The sequence below is a fragment of the Oreochromis niloticus genome, linkage group LG20, assembly GCF_001858045.2.
Source record: "Oreochromis niloticus isolate F11D_XX linkage group LG20, O_niloticus_UMD_NMBU, whole genome shotgun sequence".
NCBI classification, from domain to species: Eukaryota; Metazoa; Chordata; class Actinopteri; order Cichliformes; family Cichlidae; genus Oreochromis; species Oreochromis niloticus.
The window spans coordinates 14,884,891-14,903,712 of NC_031984.2; the positions used below are offsets into that span (position 1 = coordinate 14,884,891).

Below are 18,822 nucleotides of genomic sequence, written 5' to 3' on the forward strand. Positions count from 1 at the left end.
GGCATCACTCCCAGGAGATGTAGTAAATGTCACAGAATTACCTCTACGCCGCTGCTTCTGTGCCCGTCCTCTCTCGTTATTCCACAGAAATACTCAAAAAGATAAATCCAAGCAGGATGGATTCTGCTTTTCTTGCTCCATCCAAACCATCCATGGATCATCCAGCTGTCTGTGAGCAAGTGCTAGCTCCCAGCTTGCAAACTCATTCAGGCAGGCAGCTAGTAGGCAGCTGCCGTTTTTCTTCAAAGCTCCACAAGCAGAGCAAATTAGAGGTCCAGCCCAGCTTAGAGACTAAGCCAATGTGAGCTATTCACACTCCAGTTCCTGTCTGAGGCCAATGGCTGCAGCCCCACAGCCCCTTGCATACTCCCGCCCACTGCCACCCTCCCTCTCTGTCTCCCTCCCTCTCTCTCTCATCTGCCTTTCTGTTCTACCCTTCTCCAGCTATCTTAGTCATAAATATAGACTCTTGGCATTACCTAACACATGGTCCCTTGTGATATACAACCAGCTTTGTGCAGGTGCCTTGACTGAGAAAACCTCCCTAAGGTTGAACACTGGGTTAAAGAAGGGAATACAGCACAGAAAGATAAGAGGGGAATACAGTAGAAGAACAATACCACATATATTGCCACATATAGTCTACTAAATACTTATGTGTGGCGTTTGCTGGTTGGATCCGTTTACTATCCTTTGACCAGACTAGTCCGGAGAGGCTTGACTTAATTAGTAACTTTCAGGGATTAAGCTCCTAATGGCTGACCAAAGGAAACCTTTGTAAGCACGGGTCTGTACCTGTGCAGACATGGACTGCTGCCCAGGCATCCTGATCACAAAACCCCGGAGCATCCCTGAGGGAAGAGGACTGCAGCTTTTTGTTCAGATTCACGTGGTCCAACTTCAACATAAGCCCTCATTGTACCACAACTAGAAGTAAAAAAGTAACTTATAATAGCACTGCTGCAGTGAAAAATTAGTGAGAGTTAGAGAAGATCAAAAGCACTCTGATATATACACACTGAAATTAAACTATAGCAAGCAGATTAGCCTAGCTAAGCTTAATGACTAGGAGCAGGAAGGCTCATTCTAAACAGAGATTATGTCTAACAGTCCCATAATGCTTAGAATAATAAATATATATATATATATATATATATATATATGATGAATATGTTCACATAAACAATATAAATAACTTGTTTAATGTGTACAAAAATCAGTGATTTAAAGGATTTCAAGCCAACCTTGAAATGTAATGTTTCCAAAAATAGTTCTAAAAACACAACCAATTTGCCATGTAAAACTTTGCTCATCACTTACAGTTTGCAAAACGGACAAATGCACTACTCAATTAACCAGTTACGATATAAGAAAGAAAAACCCTCAAGGACATTATGAGGTTCGGTCCATTCTTAATATGTCATGTAATTAATGCACCAGTGGGGCAATAATTTGGGTGCAACTTGACAACAACTATGGCTTTATCATGAGTAAGGGAGTGTTGATCCAAACTCCAATACCGCAGCTATATGAAGATTGACTATATCTGATTGTAGAGATTTTAAGCCACAGTCATGGTCACTGCTTGGAGGAACTGGCTAGCTAGAATGCAGACTAGCTGGCCACCACAACAGATCCAAATCATCACGAGACACACACAGAGACTAGTCTTCATGATCACAACAAAGAATCCTTGTTCAGCCAGTTTATTAGTTCACTGAACTCAAAAAGTTCAAAAGAGGTGTCATTGTCACACGCAACACTAACAGCTAACCAGCTAGCCTGACTGCCAGCTAGTCAAAAATATTCTCTAAACACACAAGCTTTTTTTTTCCCTTCATGTGAGGCAAAGGTCTCTACTTCTGCTGAAGTACGAGTCTAGTCTGAGCATGCAGGGAGTGCAATCACCCCGAGCTAAACTGAGAGAACTACAGTACATGAATACTTCTACAGTTAAAGAACAAGCTAGTGGTTCATTAATCAGGCCCTGATCACCTTAACTTGACCTGAGTGACTGAGACTAGCCTCTCAACGGTTTCACATCCTTACTTGAGTATTCACAAGATCAAAGGATGGCTGTCTTATATGTATGAGCTTGGTGAGCAAAGCAGAATGAGGATTATAAATAACAATAACATTATTGTGAGCCTCACTTTATATTCATGATCACAGTGGTTCTTCAGCAGTATTGATTAAGTTGATGTAAGACCAGGCTCAGAGTACAGTTTGTTCTTAACTCCAAGTGCAGAAATAGAAAGAGAAACAGAGGTTGTGCTTTGATAACGGTAATTCTGAATAGTGTACCATAAGAAAAGGGCCTGAAGGAAATTGTCAATAACAAAACAACAGAGGACCATAGCCTCCAGGGCTGACTTTCACCCACTTGCCAATCACAGTGACAAACAAGGAAGAAGATCTGCAGTTCTTTTGCAGATTTAAAAATTGGTTCTGTATTGGTTCTGTTATTTACTCTAATAGTAGGAAATAATAGTCATTTGTGACTGTATCTGCAAAATATACTAAAACCAAACACCACATGCATTAAACATAAACCTCACAAAGTCCTTGAACACAGAGGCTGCACCTGTCCTCATGCATCATTACTATGCAAAAACACATATTTGCCCAGCTTCCTCAGTGAGCTTAGAAGCCATCATTTTTCCTTCCTCTGCCTTTTCTAGAGAGAATTGTGTGTTAACGCAGCTGATATTTGGTCACGAACAAAATATGAACCGTGTGTATGTGAAAAGAAGGCAAACAGAAGCTGGGGCCCACTCATCCGTTACAAGAATGAATGGCCATCATTAGCATGAGGCTCCCCAGCAGCACCCTGCAATGCAGCGACACACACAATGGCGAGTGCCACGCTTCCCCCTGCCGTTCCCCCAGAGAAGCCCTTTTGTTTGAGCAGCATCTGGACCTGACCTCCATGTATTCAAGGCTGATGACCCCCTCTCCATTCCCTCTCAGCTCCTCATATCTCCTCTTCTCTCCTGTAGTAACCCCTTCTTAAAAACCTGCTCTGCCTCTAGAGCAGCCCCCTCCTCCTTCCTCTCGTATACCTTGTCCGTTCATCACATACAGATGCCCCCCCTCCTTCTTCTAGCTAAAGAGAGCAGCCATCTCTTGCTTCTTGAAAGGAGGTCTGTGTATTAGTGGGCCTTATACAAAGCCTGCAGGGTGAATTAGAAAACCAAAGAGGAAAAAGCACCAGGGCTACTGGCCATCTGTCCCTCTGGGTTGGACGTGCCTGCTCCAAGTGTGCCTGCCCCCCCTCTTTCCCTCACATAATTCCCACCCCTACCCCCACCTTCCCTGATTCCCTTAGCCTATATACACAGCATCAACCACACACACACTACCATGCATACATCACAGCCTTTGGATCGTGGATGATGGTGAGAGCGAAAAAAAGAAGAAGGAGTGAATAAGGATAGAATAAGGAGCTGCCACTTGCCTGGATGCAGAGAGAGCCCGGAGCCAACAAATCAACCCGTAATCCCTTTCTTTGTGTGAACGGCAAACAGAGAAATTTGTCTCCCACAATGACTTCCCCAGGATCGGCAGTGGAGTGGAAAACAAGGAAGCGAGGGAGTGAAAGATAGCAAGGAGGGGAGGGAGAAAGAGAGAGAGAGCGAGCAGGAGATGGTGGGTGAGAGCAGTAGAGGCAGGGAGACGGTGGGAGCAGCTAGAGTGTAACAGAGAGAGACTGAGGAAGGCAGCAGCCACCGCCGAGCCACAGGAACGCTGACACTCACAGGAGGATTTGATGTGAAGAGAGGAGAACGACAGAGTGAGGGAGCAGAGAGAGAGCGACGGAGGGAGGGAGAGATCAGGTGGGGGAGGGAAGATTGGTTCACTCTGTGGCTCAAAACGCTGGGATAATGCTGAGATAACCCTCATCCGCAAGCAGCAGCTGTAGATGTGAGAGAGAAATGAATCCCACGAGAGAGCAACTTGTCTATCAATTGTGACATTTGCTGCACATGATAACAACGGCCATCTGTATCAGCGGGGATATGCGGGAGAAGAGGGTGGGTTGAGGCAGAGGTGCTCTTACTATAAACACACACACACACACACACACACACGCACAAGCCCAAAAGCAAAAAGAAATACCTCAGATAGTGTCAGCGCTAAAGGCACCTGTTCGAGTCAACCAAGTGGAGTGGGAGCAACACATGTAGCCAGGAAAGGGGGAGGAGACACGAGAGACACAGACAAAGGAAGCACAGGGCTGAGAAGTGTGTCCTTTATTTGACTGCTTTTGTTATTCTGCCTTGTCATGCTAAGACTATATTTGCATGTGTGTGTCTGTTTGTAGTAGAGACACTATAAAGGAGGTGGCAGGGATAGTAAGTCACTAAAGGGAGAGCAGACGGAACAGGAAAAGGGAGAAAGGGGTTAAACAATATAAACGTTTCAATGTTATATATACACACACACAGTGTTGTGACCCAAAAAGGGCCACAAGACAATATGTCTGTGTGTCTCTCCAGCTGCTTTATATATAGCAGCTGGATAGTCTTTGGAACAATAGGTCGGGGTTCGAACCCTGGTCAAACCATGCATTAAAGTAAGGACCTCAAGGCTAGAACCCCAACCCTACCTTGGAAGATGATCAAGAGATGCAACTAAAGCCATACTGGTTCAGTTGTTACCCAGCTTAGCAAGGTGTTGGGGAACCATCAAATACTGATGAGAGGTGGGCTAGTAACAAGTCATGGACAAGGAGAGTTAATGGAATGCTACTATCCAAGCCGAGCCGAGCCACTACATGTTACAACGTATGTACTATGGATAAGTGGAAGGCAAACATCCACATTGACCTGGTAGCTCAATGCTATAACATCAGTATAGCAAAGCTACTATTGAAGCTGAAGATCCAAAGTACAGAACAATATGAACAGTAGTGAGCAGTGTGGACATAATGAGCTGACCCTGATCGACTGGAATACTCTAGCTGAGCTACATAATGCCCACCCAACTGCTGTAGCAGTTGCATCTGCTGAGCTGAGAATGAATGATGAGGCCAAGGTAGCCACAAAACCAAGGACATGACTCCCTGAGCTCACTGACAAAGTCCCAACAGACAAGAATGCTTTCAGATGTGAAACCACCTCCAGCCCTACTATCAGAATCACTGAAACCAATGAGCTCATACACAGTACTATCACAGTAGTCCTACAAACACTGGGGTATAAAATCAATGCATGTAGAGAAAGCCACCATCCCCATCTGTGGAGAACGTGGTTGGAAACAAAAAAAAAAAAGCTGGTTAACAAAGGAGCAGAAGGACGTCACGAGAAAGTGACGTGTCACATTATAGTATTGTTTTAAAATGACAAATTAATGATATGCCCAGTAGGGAATTTTAATCTATAGTAAATGTGTGAAGATATTGACGTCATGTGTCAAAAATTAGTCTGTAACGTGTACGTTAATACTCAAAAAATTCAGATAAATTACAGAGGTTAATGTCCCCTCAACAATGTACCCAGACAATTTATGAGATACACTTTACCAGTTTTGGGTTTAACCCCGTTTTGCTTTCCAAAGTGCCTTCTTTGTGGTATATAACTTGTTGAACATATATATATATATATATATATATACAATTTGCTAGAAACATTCCTTAGAGATTTTAGTCCATATAGACATGGCAGCATCAAGTAGTTGCTGCAAACATGTTGGCTGCTCACCCATGATGCAAATTTCCTGTGCAAGATATCTGGTGACAGTGGAGGTCATTTGAGTACAGTGAAATCATTTTCATGTTGAAGAAACCAGTTTGATCTGTCTTGAGCTTTGGACATTTCTTGCTGGAAGCAGCCATTAGAAAATGGGCACACTGTGGCCATAAAGGGCTGGACAGGGTCAGTGACAATCGTCATCCAGGCTGTGGTGTTTAAACAATGCAAATGTGCCAAGAAAATATCCCAAAACAATTACACCACTACCATCGGCCTGAATTTTTAATACAAGGCAGGTTGGATCCATACTTTCATGGTTAAATTCTGACCCTACCAGCTAGATGTAGAAGTAGAAGTAGAAGTAGACTCACACCAGGCAACATTTTCCAATCTTACATTTTCTTCTACATACAGCAAGTGCAACAAGTAATTGTGTTACTGTTTGTTTTCTATCAGCTTAAAGCAGTCTGGCCATTCTCTTCTGAGGACAATACAAAATACTGTCGCCTTCTGGATATTTTTATGTTTTTCCAGTGTTTCTCTTCAAGCTCTATGGATGGTTCTGTGAGAAAATTCCAGTGGAGTGAAATATTCAGTCAAGCCCATCTGACACCAACAACAAATCAGAGTAACTTAAAATCACCTTTCTTCCCCATTCAGATCTTTGCTTTGAACTACAACAGGTCATCTTGACCACGTCTAAATGCACTAGCTTGCTGCCATGTAATTGGCTGATTACATTAGATTCAACAAAGTGCCAAGTCAGTATATATTATAATTGACTGCTATTATGACCGTTTCTCGTGTTTTTATCAGTCGTTTCAACAACCTTGATGCCAAACCAGCAAAACCAATACCCTTGGTCAGACTGTGTGTTAAGTGCTAATCACATGCTAAATTACTGTTGCAAATCTGGTAGATTACACCAGCTACATATCAGCATTGTGAACATGTTACTGGTTGTAGTGGCTCCACCAGACACCCTTCAGTGTTCATATTTTTTTTAATCTATTTTTCACACAAACATAATAAAAAAAAGATTTGGCACACAGTCTTGCTTTAATATTACTTTTATTTAAAGCATTTGTTTTCTAATGTGAGTACATAGTGACCAGTTCTGTCTTAGGCTTTTTTTATTTATTATTTGTTTGCTAGTAACACTTACCCTAAGTGTTTCCCCCCATGCTCCGAAAAACTGGCTAGATGGGTTAGAGAGATTTTTATACAATATGAGCAGGAAATGGAAGAGTCCAACAGTGGACTGAAAACAGGGGCTATGAAATTGGGAGGGAGACTTGAAAAAAAATCTCTCTATATATATTTTAGAAATATGATTATATCTGATATAAGTTAATCTTGATTTGTAAAAAAATATTAGTTGACTGATGTTATTTTAAAGTTTTCTAAGTTTGTTCATTGTTATTGTTTGTCTAAGTGCTTCACCTTTTCTGTCTAACCTATGTCTACATTAAATCTGTGTGCCTGAATTGTTAGGTGAAGTTGGTTATATTAACCTAATCTCAGTTTTGGTTTTCTTTTGTTGAATTTATTTTGAGTTTTTGGATGTCTTTACACCATTTGGGATTTTGTGGACAGTGTTACAATTTTTCATTTAATTAAAAATGATTAAAAAAAAATACTTCTTACATTGTGCCTTACTGTTTGGTCCCTGACACTGATATTTAGTCCTGTTAACAGCTAAGTTTAGCTATGTAGAGGTTTGTTCTCTACACATTTGTTAGGAGAGTCTTTAAGGTCAATGACTGATCAGTTAAACACAGTATCACAAGTCATGCACAAACAGCACAGTATAAGAGCTCTAAAAACATTGAGGGTCTTTGAGAGAGAGCATACAAAGCACAGTCCTGCCTACATCTCACTCCTCACTGACCTTAGAGACTTAAACCAACCTTCATGATGACAATTCAGTTGCACTGGCACATTTCCTCTCTTGTGGATTTTATCAGTCAGCCATGATAAAAGTTCAGCCTCTTAATAAAAGCGCTCTTGTAAAAATAAAAATCAGTGTGCAATGACCCAAAGATTAATTTCTTGCAGTTAAAGAGATCTTAAAAGGTTTTACTGAATCTGCTGACAGTTATCTCTAAAAAGGAAGTGAATCCCAACCTGCTTGGTCAAGGTTCCCAAAAAATAAGCAGAGGACTTTTTGGGCCTGGCTTTTAGAGACACAGACGTAGTGACTACTGTATATCCATCCTGCAACTTATCTTTCTTTAGATGCTGAAGCTGTTACAGCTGTATTTTAGTCATGTTAAAGATTTTATAGATGACCACGAACAAAATTTGTATATTTTAACATTTTTAAATACACTGAAAAGGTACAGTATTTGCATCCACAATTTCTTAGGGTAAAAAGTCAAAAAAATAGAAACAAAACCTTTGGGTCTCTCTTAGACCACCTTACAGTAGCTTTATTTTGAAAATCTCTTGTTGTTTAGTTTTCGTTTTGATGTTTATGTCAACACTGTCCTAGCACACAGGGGTCTCTCCATCATGCAATGAACTTTGCAAAAGTCCAACATACTCATCACATAATCGGACAGGAATCTATTTTCAATATATCAGAACATCATAATCCCAGGCAGGGCACCGGGTGAGGCTCAGAGAGCCGGATTTACCAGTCACATGGCTGAGCGTAAGAGAAAGACACCCAGAGATGGGGAGCAAAGAGCGAAAAGGCAAAGAACAAGAGAGTGACCCAGGGAGAGAAAAAAATCCATTAGACTAGAAGCCACATTTTATTAGGAAGCACTGCAATGCAAACACATGCAAACCAACACCAAGTCCCATTTCAGAGAAACAGGAGCGAGTGGTCATGGTAATGCTGATCTCTGTTGTGCCTGTTTAATTAATGTCTGTACATATCATAATCAGATAAAGTTCTCAGGGGGAAACATTAACAGACACACGCAAGCTGAAAACATCTACTGTGCTGCTTTGCTGAAACACTTAAGGCCTCAAGCCTCGTGGCCAACATAATTCAAGCAAAATGCTTTGGAAACACAAACGTGACATGAGTACAGTAGGAAAATGAACTGAGTAAAGCTGGGCTGTGTCACCCAGCCGCACATCCAACTGTTTGTGACGTAACTGAGCCCAGCTGTGGAGTCTGGCACAGCGCGGGGTGTTTGGCTTGAGCCACGCTTTTTGTATCTTTCACAGTGATGTGAGACAGCTGCAAAAATGTTACTCTGGCGTGGTCAACATAATCGGACAGGAATCTACACAAGTGGCTTTAATGGGCAGTAATAAGAAAAATGACAGCGAGTGTGTTTGAAAAATACATGTTTCCCTTTTCCCTGATTAGAAGCAAAGCTTGTGCGAATTTTAAATGATGACAGGGACATAAAGACTAACAGGATAATTTATCAAGAAAGGAAAGGATTAAATTAAAAAAGACTGAATGGTAAACAAGCCATAAAACAAGCCATAAAACAGTTGGTCATTAAAACAATGATGAAGAAATGATGTTTAAAAAAACAAACAAACAACAAAAAGTAATACTCACAAGGCACAGCATGACGATACAAGTTGGCTCGGATTGTCTTCTGCAGTTCGTGGTCAGGGGAAGACTTCTGAAACCTCAAGCTCAGGTAGTGCTTCAGATCCTTGTTGAGCTTGTGACCTGGAAAACATGGCCAGACAAAAACAGCTCGAGTAAATAAACCTCAAAAAAGGACATCCTTTCACTGCTGACATGCTTTCATTCAACCTCAAGTAATGTCATGAAAGGCCACGACATTTCCATTGTTCAAATAGTGACAGAGGACCAGACCTTTCTCAGACAGTAAATAAACAATAACTTGTTACATATACATCTGATTCATACTGACGAATACAGTAAATATGTGATAATATGACAAATTAAAAGAAAGACCCAAATGAATAACCCAACAGTAAAAGACTTGTTCTGAGTGATCATATTAATGAATTAATGATGAAACATTTTTGTTCTGATCAGGTTAGTATGTTACAAGATAACGATGTTCCCATTCATAATGCACGAGGAGTTCTATGGTCAACACATTCATGAAACCGAAAGAGAATTAGGGATGCATACTGGGGCTAATGTAAAAACAGAGTTAGGGCCTTATGAACAGTTTGACTACAGCAGGGAAACACACACAGTATGTACTGGGATGGTCAGTTTATTTGGGAAAGGTAGAGACTGAGGCAGGTTTAGGTAACTGTTTATGAGGCTGTCTGATTGGTTGGAATATTCATACACACTCATCAACCATCCAATCAGGCGTGAGGATGCTGCTGGCTGAGTTTGAACAGAGCTCCGGCGCTCACAATGGGGCCAGATGGTCAGAGCTCGCTCTCACGCCAGGGTCTCATTTAGGACCATTTAATGATCTCCAAATATATCATCCATGTCTGGGAGAGCTGGCACGCAGTTCTTGGGGGAGGTGCCATGGCCTCCTGTCGGGATCAGTTCATAGTAGAGGAGTCTCTCCTTGCTCTGTGCTTCCTGATACCAGGGTCAGTGTCCTTACTGAGTAATAATAATAATAATAATAATGGATTGGATTTATATAGCGCTTTTCAAGTAGGTAGTCTTTACTTTACAACTGATGGGACTTGGATGGAATTTAATGCTACAGTGAAATAAAAAGGGCCAATTTTTTAGCTCTTGTAATGTGAGAGAAAAGAGGAATGAGTATGGCAGACCACAGCTACATTCTCTTGAAATGTAAAATAAAGCTTCTGTCAGCTGGGGTCCAGCTGATCCATGAAGTGACTAACTACTGCTGACCTAAGCGATCAGTGTCAGTAGGGTATCTCTAATCTATGAATAAGATCAGTATGATTGTTTCCTGAATTAGTACACCTCCAAGGAGCAGGTCATACAGCACATATTTTTAACCTTCATTTGACAACGATTAAGCAAAATTTAAAACATAAAAGCTTGTTCAAGTTAATAGAATTATTAATGTTCAAAAAAGAACATGGTTTTCATAATGGTAGAGAACAGGTAAGACCTGGAAATGCCGTAGCCTTTAGTTTCAGTAGAAGCTTTTCAGGGTGGAGAAATCTAAGCCAGGAAGGAGGCAGGAAGGTTTTCCAGTTTTGGAAGAAATTCTATTCAGAAGTAGGAAAAACATTAGAAAATAAGAGACAAAGCAGAATCATCGGAAGGAAAAAAAAAAAAAAGAAGCTCTAAAGCAGAGGAGTACTAGTCATCTATCCTGAGGTTTCATGTAACGTGACATCATCATCTGCCCCTCGTCGCATCCAACCTGCCACCCTCTCCTTGGACACAACTATAAACACTTGAGCGCCACTGAAGTAACACCAATAATACGAGGCGCAGAGAATTAAGCTTCTTATATTAGAGTAACAAAAAACACATCTAAACCAAACATGAAGGAAGAATGAGATTACAGTTCCAAAACAGTTTGTTTACACACAAATTTGAAGCTCTGTGAAAACAATATTAAAATAGAAGTTGAGTTTAAGTTTACAGCTAAGATTCAGAATCAGTGCTGGGCTAATAATATTACAGTGATTCTGCTCCTGGGTGTTTTCTGCCCTAAAACTGGAGACAGTGGCTAAGATTCTACGTTGTTGTATGTTTCAGTTTCTGTACACACACACATACACACACACACATAGCCCACCGTGTAATTCAGTGCAAGCAAAGCACAGTCAGGTAATTGTTACCTAGCAACCAGCCAGTGCTGACGACCATCATTACGGTCCCTGCTAGGCAAGCAGAAGTCAGATTGTAAAAGGAAAAACAGATACAACAGCATACTCTCTCAGACATGCAAGCACACACACACACACACACTCACACACTCACACATGCCGCTTTAACACATACACACATCTTTTTGAATCACTGCATCCTTTGCTATTTTCATGTCTGTAGCGATTTGATTTGTACAAACAGCGCTTCATCTAAAATAAGATATGTTACACATACATTAGCGGGCGTCTTTACTGTCTTGTCAGTTTTGCTGGCTCAGATGCTTTCCCTGAGATAAGACCGCTGTCAGGAACAACCCCCAGCTCCCATGGGTGTTATAGTTAGCAGAGGGTGGGCCGCCTAGGTGTCATGCTCCATCAATGAGAAAGTCATCAAATATTCAATATTTATGAGGATTATAGGCATGTGGATCACAGATTACCACTGTGGCATGTGTATGTGTGTGTGCGTGTGTGTGTGTATACACTTTATATGCTGTTTATTTATATTCTACCTGGATTTTTAATTACAAATGCTGTTGTGCAAAGCAAATGAGCAAATGGTTTGGTGGTGAAGATGCAGCCTTCTGCAAGTTAAACTGTAAAATTAAAAAATATTTCTATAAAGATATTGAACAAAATAAGCACTCGTCTCAGAACCAGAGAGATGGAAACTTCATGGTTTGATTTGATACATATTAGTCACAATTTCTCATATATTTTTGTTACAAGAAAATGGGGCCTAGGATTTTTTTTTTCAATTTCTTACCATGTTCAAGGACTTTAACTAAAACACCATTTTTTTCTTGACCTATTTAAAGCGGTTTTCCAGCAGCATGTGACACAAACAAAGGCAAAGCTTTAAAATGCAACAAAAACAACCAGATGTGGCGTAAAAAGTGGAGATAATATCTCATCGACGACGGTGCTGCAGTGTTCCAAAGATTGTTTGAACAATGGACATGGTGAATTGTTCAATTCACCATGAGCTGAATGGAGATCCCTGTATTGTGTACGCTAAGAGCCATGTATTGTTACTGGGAATGTACTGGACATTCTCATACAGCTACTGCTAATCCACAACTAGTCTCTCCAAACACAGTCTTTATAATGCTGTTGTTCTTTTTTTGTTTAGTTTTTTTAAAAGGCACATACTGCTGCACTGAATATATACATTTTTGATTTGAATCTGTTAGACCTTATAACATGGAAAAATGTTAATATCTGTGATGTAATGTGAAAAAAATGTTTTAACCTGTAGCAGCAAATACATATATAGTGTAAAGTCTACAGAGTCATTGAATTCTGCAGATTAATCTGTCATATCCGCTTGCACAAGGTCCACTTTGGTGTTGTTTTGGCTGGTTGTGTACCAGTTCAATGATTCCTAGATAATACAGAGAGAGATCCTGCAGCAGATTGAACTTTCTGGAAGAAAATTATGTGATTAAAAAAAATGTGCAGTTTCCTTGGATCTGTGTTTGGTTTCTTCTCCTCCTGTAATACTGCTGATATTGAGGTTTTGTCTGAGTGGTGACACCTATTGTTCAGGAGAATACTGCAGCAAGTACCCACTCTCAGTACTGATGTAACCGGTACAGAGCTGGTTGTGTTGGTGTTTGTGCATAATGCATCCAATGTGGTGGGTATGAATGGGCCATAAGGAATGGGTGTCTCTTAATCAGGTTAAGAAAAGAAGATACGTAAGCAAGTAAAAACTGCTCTGGTAAAAGAAGAAGTCTAAACAAAAACCAAGGGCTTATAGAAGTGGAAAGTCAGAAATCTCGAGTTGCAATTCGGAATTTTCAAATGGAACTTCCCACTCAGAAAGTTGGAGAAACCATTCCAACCCTGATTTCTCCACAGATCCAGGATGGCAGCAGTGCTGTACAAGTAGCAAAACTGTGATGCTTGTACTCTTTACTAGGCCTGGTGTGCATTTTTTAAATCTATAAATAAGCCACACACAGAGCAGTGACACAGGCTCCATCCATGAATGTGTTGCAGTTGCTACAGGAAAAAAATAGAGGATCACAAGAAATAGTGCCTTCATCCTCTGGGAAAAATAAATGTTTGTACCAAAGGACATATCTACTTTGTAGTAGTTAATGACTGACTGACTAACAATGCTATCCTTACAACAAAACTGCTTGGATAGTTAAGAATTTAAGGCGAGACAATGAATTAGTTAAAAGACAATGGTTAAATGCTTTTCCTCAAAGATCATATTTACAATATTCACAGTTTTATTATGTAAAATATGAATATTTTCTGACCTTATCTTCTGTAATATAAAGTTATCATGGCATATTATCAAATTAATTACATATTATGATGCCTGTCTAACCTTAATAATGAATATCAGACCTTAGTTTTGGTAAACACGGGCGATATAGCAAGTATAAATGTCTTTCACAAACACATGCAGCCCAAAAAATGCCATATCATTTTGTCAGTGAAAATGACAGCGAGTCTGTGTCTAAATGATAAGATGGATCCTTTAAGAAGTTGAAGAAGATATTCTTGATTTTCATAACAATCAAATCACTCCATCAGGGAAAAATCTGAGACACCAGAGACATTAGCGCTTTGAGAGATGGTTCTTGGGAGTTAAGATGTTTGTGAAGCTGGCTGGTAAAAGACTGTGTGTGACAGAGATTGGTGCTTTTCAAGTCTGATGAGGCAGAAGAGAGATGTGTGAATATGTGAGGCCCCTGTCCTTTTACAGATTGACAGAGAGCGCCGGAGAGAGATGGATTTAACCCAAATAAGAGTGGATTATACACATCCTCCATGCCTCCAGTCAGCATTACATAACCTTAAATCTAGTTATGCATCCCTGTCTCATTTTGGAAATGGAGGTGGAGGCTGGGGGTTGGGGGGCGCAGCATGTGCACTTAAACATCTAAAGAGATAGAGATTTACACATTCTCACATTTATTGACATGACTGTGAAAGCAGAGATAAATACACACAAAATGCATCCATGTCGTGGGCATGTGATGTTAATTGGAGAGGCTATCATAAGAGCTTGTCTTTAGAAGAGACATTTGAAGAGGATGAAAAGAAAAGAAAATCTCATGCATTAAAACATGCTGGCCAGATGACAAGAGCACACAAACATATGGCCGTGGCTGCCTAAAACATCAGCAGAAGACTGTGCAAAGCAGCTGCAGTCTATAGTACCACAGAGCAGCTGTCGTCACTACGAGTCACTGCTACTGCCTGTCAATCAAGCCTGTGGAAATAAACATGCCATTCAAACCACAGGCTTAGACATCCAAACACCAGCGGTGTTGTGGAGGTGTTTGTGATTGGTTTTTATGTAAAAGTAGTCAGCAGCTTTTGCCATCAGTTTTTAGGAAATATCCACCATATCAGTGTGTTTGCTGTGCGCCTGTGAAGCTCTGCTCAGCTGCTGATTGGGATTCATCTGCCATCTTAAAGCTCAACACTGCCCTCTGTGTCTCCAATCCTCATAGCCTGCAAGCCTGATTCGCGCAGATCCGTTACCATGGCAACACAGAGCCAACCGGCAAATGACATGAGCCATGCGTGGTCATTAGAGGATGCTGCCCCCCAGTGGTGGATCTCAATTATGTGGGTTCTAATAAGAAAATAAATAAAAAAACAAAACAAAAAGATGTGGAGATTTTAGACCAGAGTGCTTTCACTTCACTTGTAACTTTGCTTTACCACATTTCATAGGAAAATGTAATTAAAAAAATCCTTTAAAAATACTAAACTGCTACTGCTGCTTTTACTTAGATGACCTTAGTTTCGCTTCCAACTCTGCCACCAAGGTGTTTGTAGTAGTAAAAACAAGTTGGACAGCACATAAAAACTGTCTGCAACCAAGGTCTGATAAATCATGTGTAACGGAAAAAAAAAAATCAACACAACTGTTTAATCCCAAGATAAAGACCACACAAGCAGGCGTAGTTTCATGCTGGCCATAGCAGAAAGAATCCCTAAATTACAGCTGCTCTCTGGGAGAATGCTGCACAGTTTATACTCTGCAAGTGGTAATTACCTTAAGAAAAGTGTGTATTGTATGATGAGATGGTAATAATGGAAACTTTAAACACTTGTTTTCCACTTTATTTACATTAAAGTAGACTCAAAACAAACATAAACATCCCCAAAGATAACTCTGTAACACCAGCAAGCCTCTGGAGAGACCTCCCTTCTCCAGAGGAAGTTGCAGCTGGCACCGATTAGATGTTAAACGGTAGGCAAGTTGCCCTTATGTGTAGAGCAGGACAGTCAATCATGCAGAGGGACACACACGCACACACACCTCTGCCTATTATAAAACGGCACCTGTGGTGATGACAGAAGGATTATTGCTTAAGAAAAGGTTTACTTCCAAGCAGAGGGTGTTAGGCAAAGGTGACTGTGTCAAGATATTTGGGTATAAAAATTCCAGCTGTGCTATCAGTCATTCTTTCAAAATTACCTAATATGTTGTCTTTTAAAGAAAGTTTTAACTCCTGTTAATTTTCTTGCTGATAGTTGACTGGCTTTGTTGGCTGGCTGAGCTGCTGAGCATAGTGATTGGAAACAGAGGGAGGCTGGTATAAAATGCAGAGAGCTGCAGAACTGCTAGTACAAACTTCTGTTGTATTCAGTCAAAGCCAGCCTAACTGTTTCCAGTCCTAATGGTGCGCTAATGGCCTGCTGCTGCAGGTTAACAGTGACAGCACAGAGTAGTACTAACCTTCTCATCTGTCAGCTATAGTACTACCCAACTGTTTAAACAGTAACTTACAGAAGCTAGCAGACAGTTCATCTAGATCTGTTCCCCATCATAACACCGTCTACATCAGGATGAGATGAACAAAGAGAAACGTCCTGCAAAACTACAAAGGCCTCAATAGCTTTTTCGATCACAGCTTAACTGAGAAGGCTCCACACTGGCTGCGTCCTTCTATCTGTGGCACAAAGTCACACATGGGCTGAATTGCTTTCATTGAATGTTTCAAGCCATCTCAGGCTGATAACCCTGAGCTTAAACAAAGAAATGGTATTTCCTCCAGGCGACAAATAATATTGTATTTCCTCTGCTGATTCCAAATAATAGCCACAGAGAAGGAACTGGAAATGTTGGTTCTTAAACAGTAAATTCCATTGTTTCAGCAGCTTCCTGTGGGTCCCAGCACATCCCGTCAGTCAACATTAGACTCTCCAGTTACAGATGAGAGCATTTAACTCTGCATTATCCAGTAATATAAGGAGGGGCTGCCTGAGAGAGGTTAACATCGGGTGGGATGCAAGAGACAAAACTAATCAAATACTCCTGCTGTCAGTGATGTGCTTCACTTGACTCTCTCGGTGTGATAAAGTAGCTGCAATCTCCAGCTATTACACATCCATTATCCTGGCCAGTTAATGACAGCTGATAGTAGACTTGATAGTACTGATATTAAACATGGATCTAACATTTTTGTTCTTATGGGAACTGAATGCATACACACGATTTCTGTCGCTCCCTTACGGCCATATGCACATACAGAGACAGAAAGGAAGTGGATTTAGGGTCATCTGCACATGTTCACCACTAGCAGCCCTGCAATCAGAGTGCCAGGGGTGGAGAGGAAAAAACAACAATCACAGATAGGTCTGCCATACAGCTATGGACTGGTCCTCTGCCATCTCCTCCTATAATTACCTCCATAACCAGCCACACCCAGAACTCCTTTTATGTTACTCTCACTGTAAGCCCGCTTTCAATGGGACCATGGAGAAACCAGATAGGAACCCAAGTGACAGCATCATATTCAGCAAATGTTATTTTCTGTCGAAATAACACCATCTGGGCAGTGACACAATGTGAAAGTGAGAAAAGTCATTCTTCCTTCCTTATATCTGTTTTCATATATATTTTTTTGTTGGCCAATTTAAGAGTAAGAGTCACGACTGCACAAAAGTTAAAAGTTACACTGAGTTTGCTAACAACAAAAAGCAAAAACTGTGTTTGTGTTTTGCTGCATATTTTTTGAATAACACATTTCGTAAATGCAAAAAAAGGGGGGGGCAGAGCGGCTTACATTAACAACAGAATGGCAATGAAATCATTGTACTGATTAATCTGACAATTATTTTGTCAAACATGAAAAATGACAAACATTAAAAAATGTCAAGCGTCTCAGAGGGGACTTGGTGCCTCCACAGTGTAGCGATTTACACATTGTTCAGTTCTGGGAGGAGACACCCAGGGATTGCATCAAGAAGGGCACCCAGCATGAAAATATGCCATATGCCATATGCCAATATGCCGAAAGTATTTATGACTTCTTTTCCTTTTTTTTTGCAAAATTAAACAAAAAAAAAAACTTTCTCATTCAAGAACAATCAATCAGGACGGTCATTGCAAACAAACTCAACTCTCCTAAACCAAAGAAACACTGTCGCATAACTTGGTCACCTTACTTTGGTGTGGTATGGCAGGTCATCACAGTTTAGTCAACCACTCTTTACATGATTCATTTTCACAACTTGATGCCTTCTAAATGTTTGCTGTCCTTCTCTGTAATTTCTAAATGCTAGATTAGAGCATTTCAGGAAGCCAGTCAGACCCATCTGGGCTAAATGTTTGACACTTCTCCTCTATTCAGTATTATTTTATATTTGTATTATATAAAAAAATCATTTTTTTAAAAGTGAGCAGCACATAGTTGACAATAAGCTTGTCAAGACAGTTTAATATGCAGAACCCAGTCCTGACCCAGTTGTCCTGCGTTGTGCTGCTGAGTCAGAGTCAGCAGAGCATGATAGGAGAATGGGTTTGAAGGAAGAGTCACAGTCAAAGACACGCAAAAACACACAAGCACACACAGCAAAGCGAGCAGAGGCGGTATGTTCCACTCCAGTGCGCTGCATCTGTTCATTGCTAAATATAACCAGAGGAACCCAGGCCTACTCTTCCCTTTGCTCTGTGTTACTAGCTGAGCAGGACAAAGGATGAAGAAAGAAAAAAAATGCACGAGGAGGCGAATCAAAGGTTTATTCAACTATGAAAACTAAAAGAAAGTCTAGAAACCTGAGGTTGAAGACAAGGGTCGATCTTAAATGATGTGGGCACGATCCAAGATAAACAGCCAAAAATATTTTAACACAGACTAAACACGGACAGATTTTCCTGTCAAATACTGGAACACCAAACTCAACACACTCCAGATGGCAGGATCTCTATTCTTATCCCTGGAGTTCATTTGTAATGTGAAGGAAAAACACTTCTTTGTGCCACGTTTCTAAAAAAAAAAAAAAAAAAAAAAAATGCACACAAAGCAACTATTTTAATACACCATTGTATCTGTTTTCCTCCCATGGGCAACATATGTTTTAAAAAAAAAGATGCTTTGGGCTAGTTGAATCCTCCCTGATGCTGATAGAGAGCATCAGGCTACAGTTG

At 40.6% G+C, this 18,822-nt stretch overlaps 1 protein-coding gene across 20 annotated transcripts in view; it reads right to left on the reverse strand.

Annotated features, from left to right (window-relative positions):
• Window positions 1–18,822, reverse strand: part of LOC100696506 (membrane-associated guanylate kinase, WW and PDZ domain-containing protein 1) — a 90,215-nt gene that overhangs the window by 53,877 nt on the left and 17,516 nt on the right. For 19 of the 20 annotated variants that reach the window (XM_025901414.1, XM_025901405.1, XM_025901406.1 and 16 more), the window contains exon 2: window positions 9,223–9,339. In XM_025901414.1, coding sequence (XP_025757199.1) covers window positions 9,223–9,339 — 117 coding nt within the window. Of the gene's footprint in view, window positions 1–41; window positions 311–9,222; window positions 9,340–18,822 lie in introns of those variants that run through there. The other variant, XM_025901411.1, reaches the window with a different exon arrangement.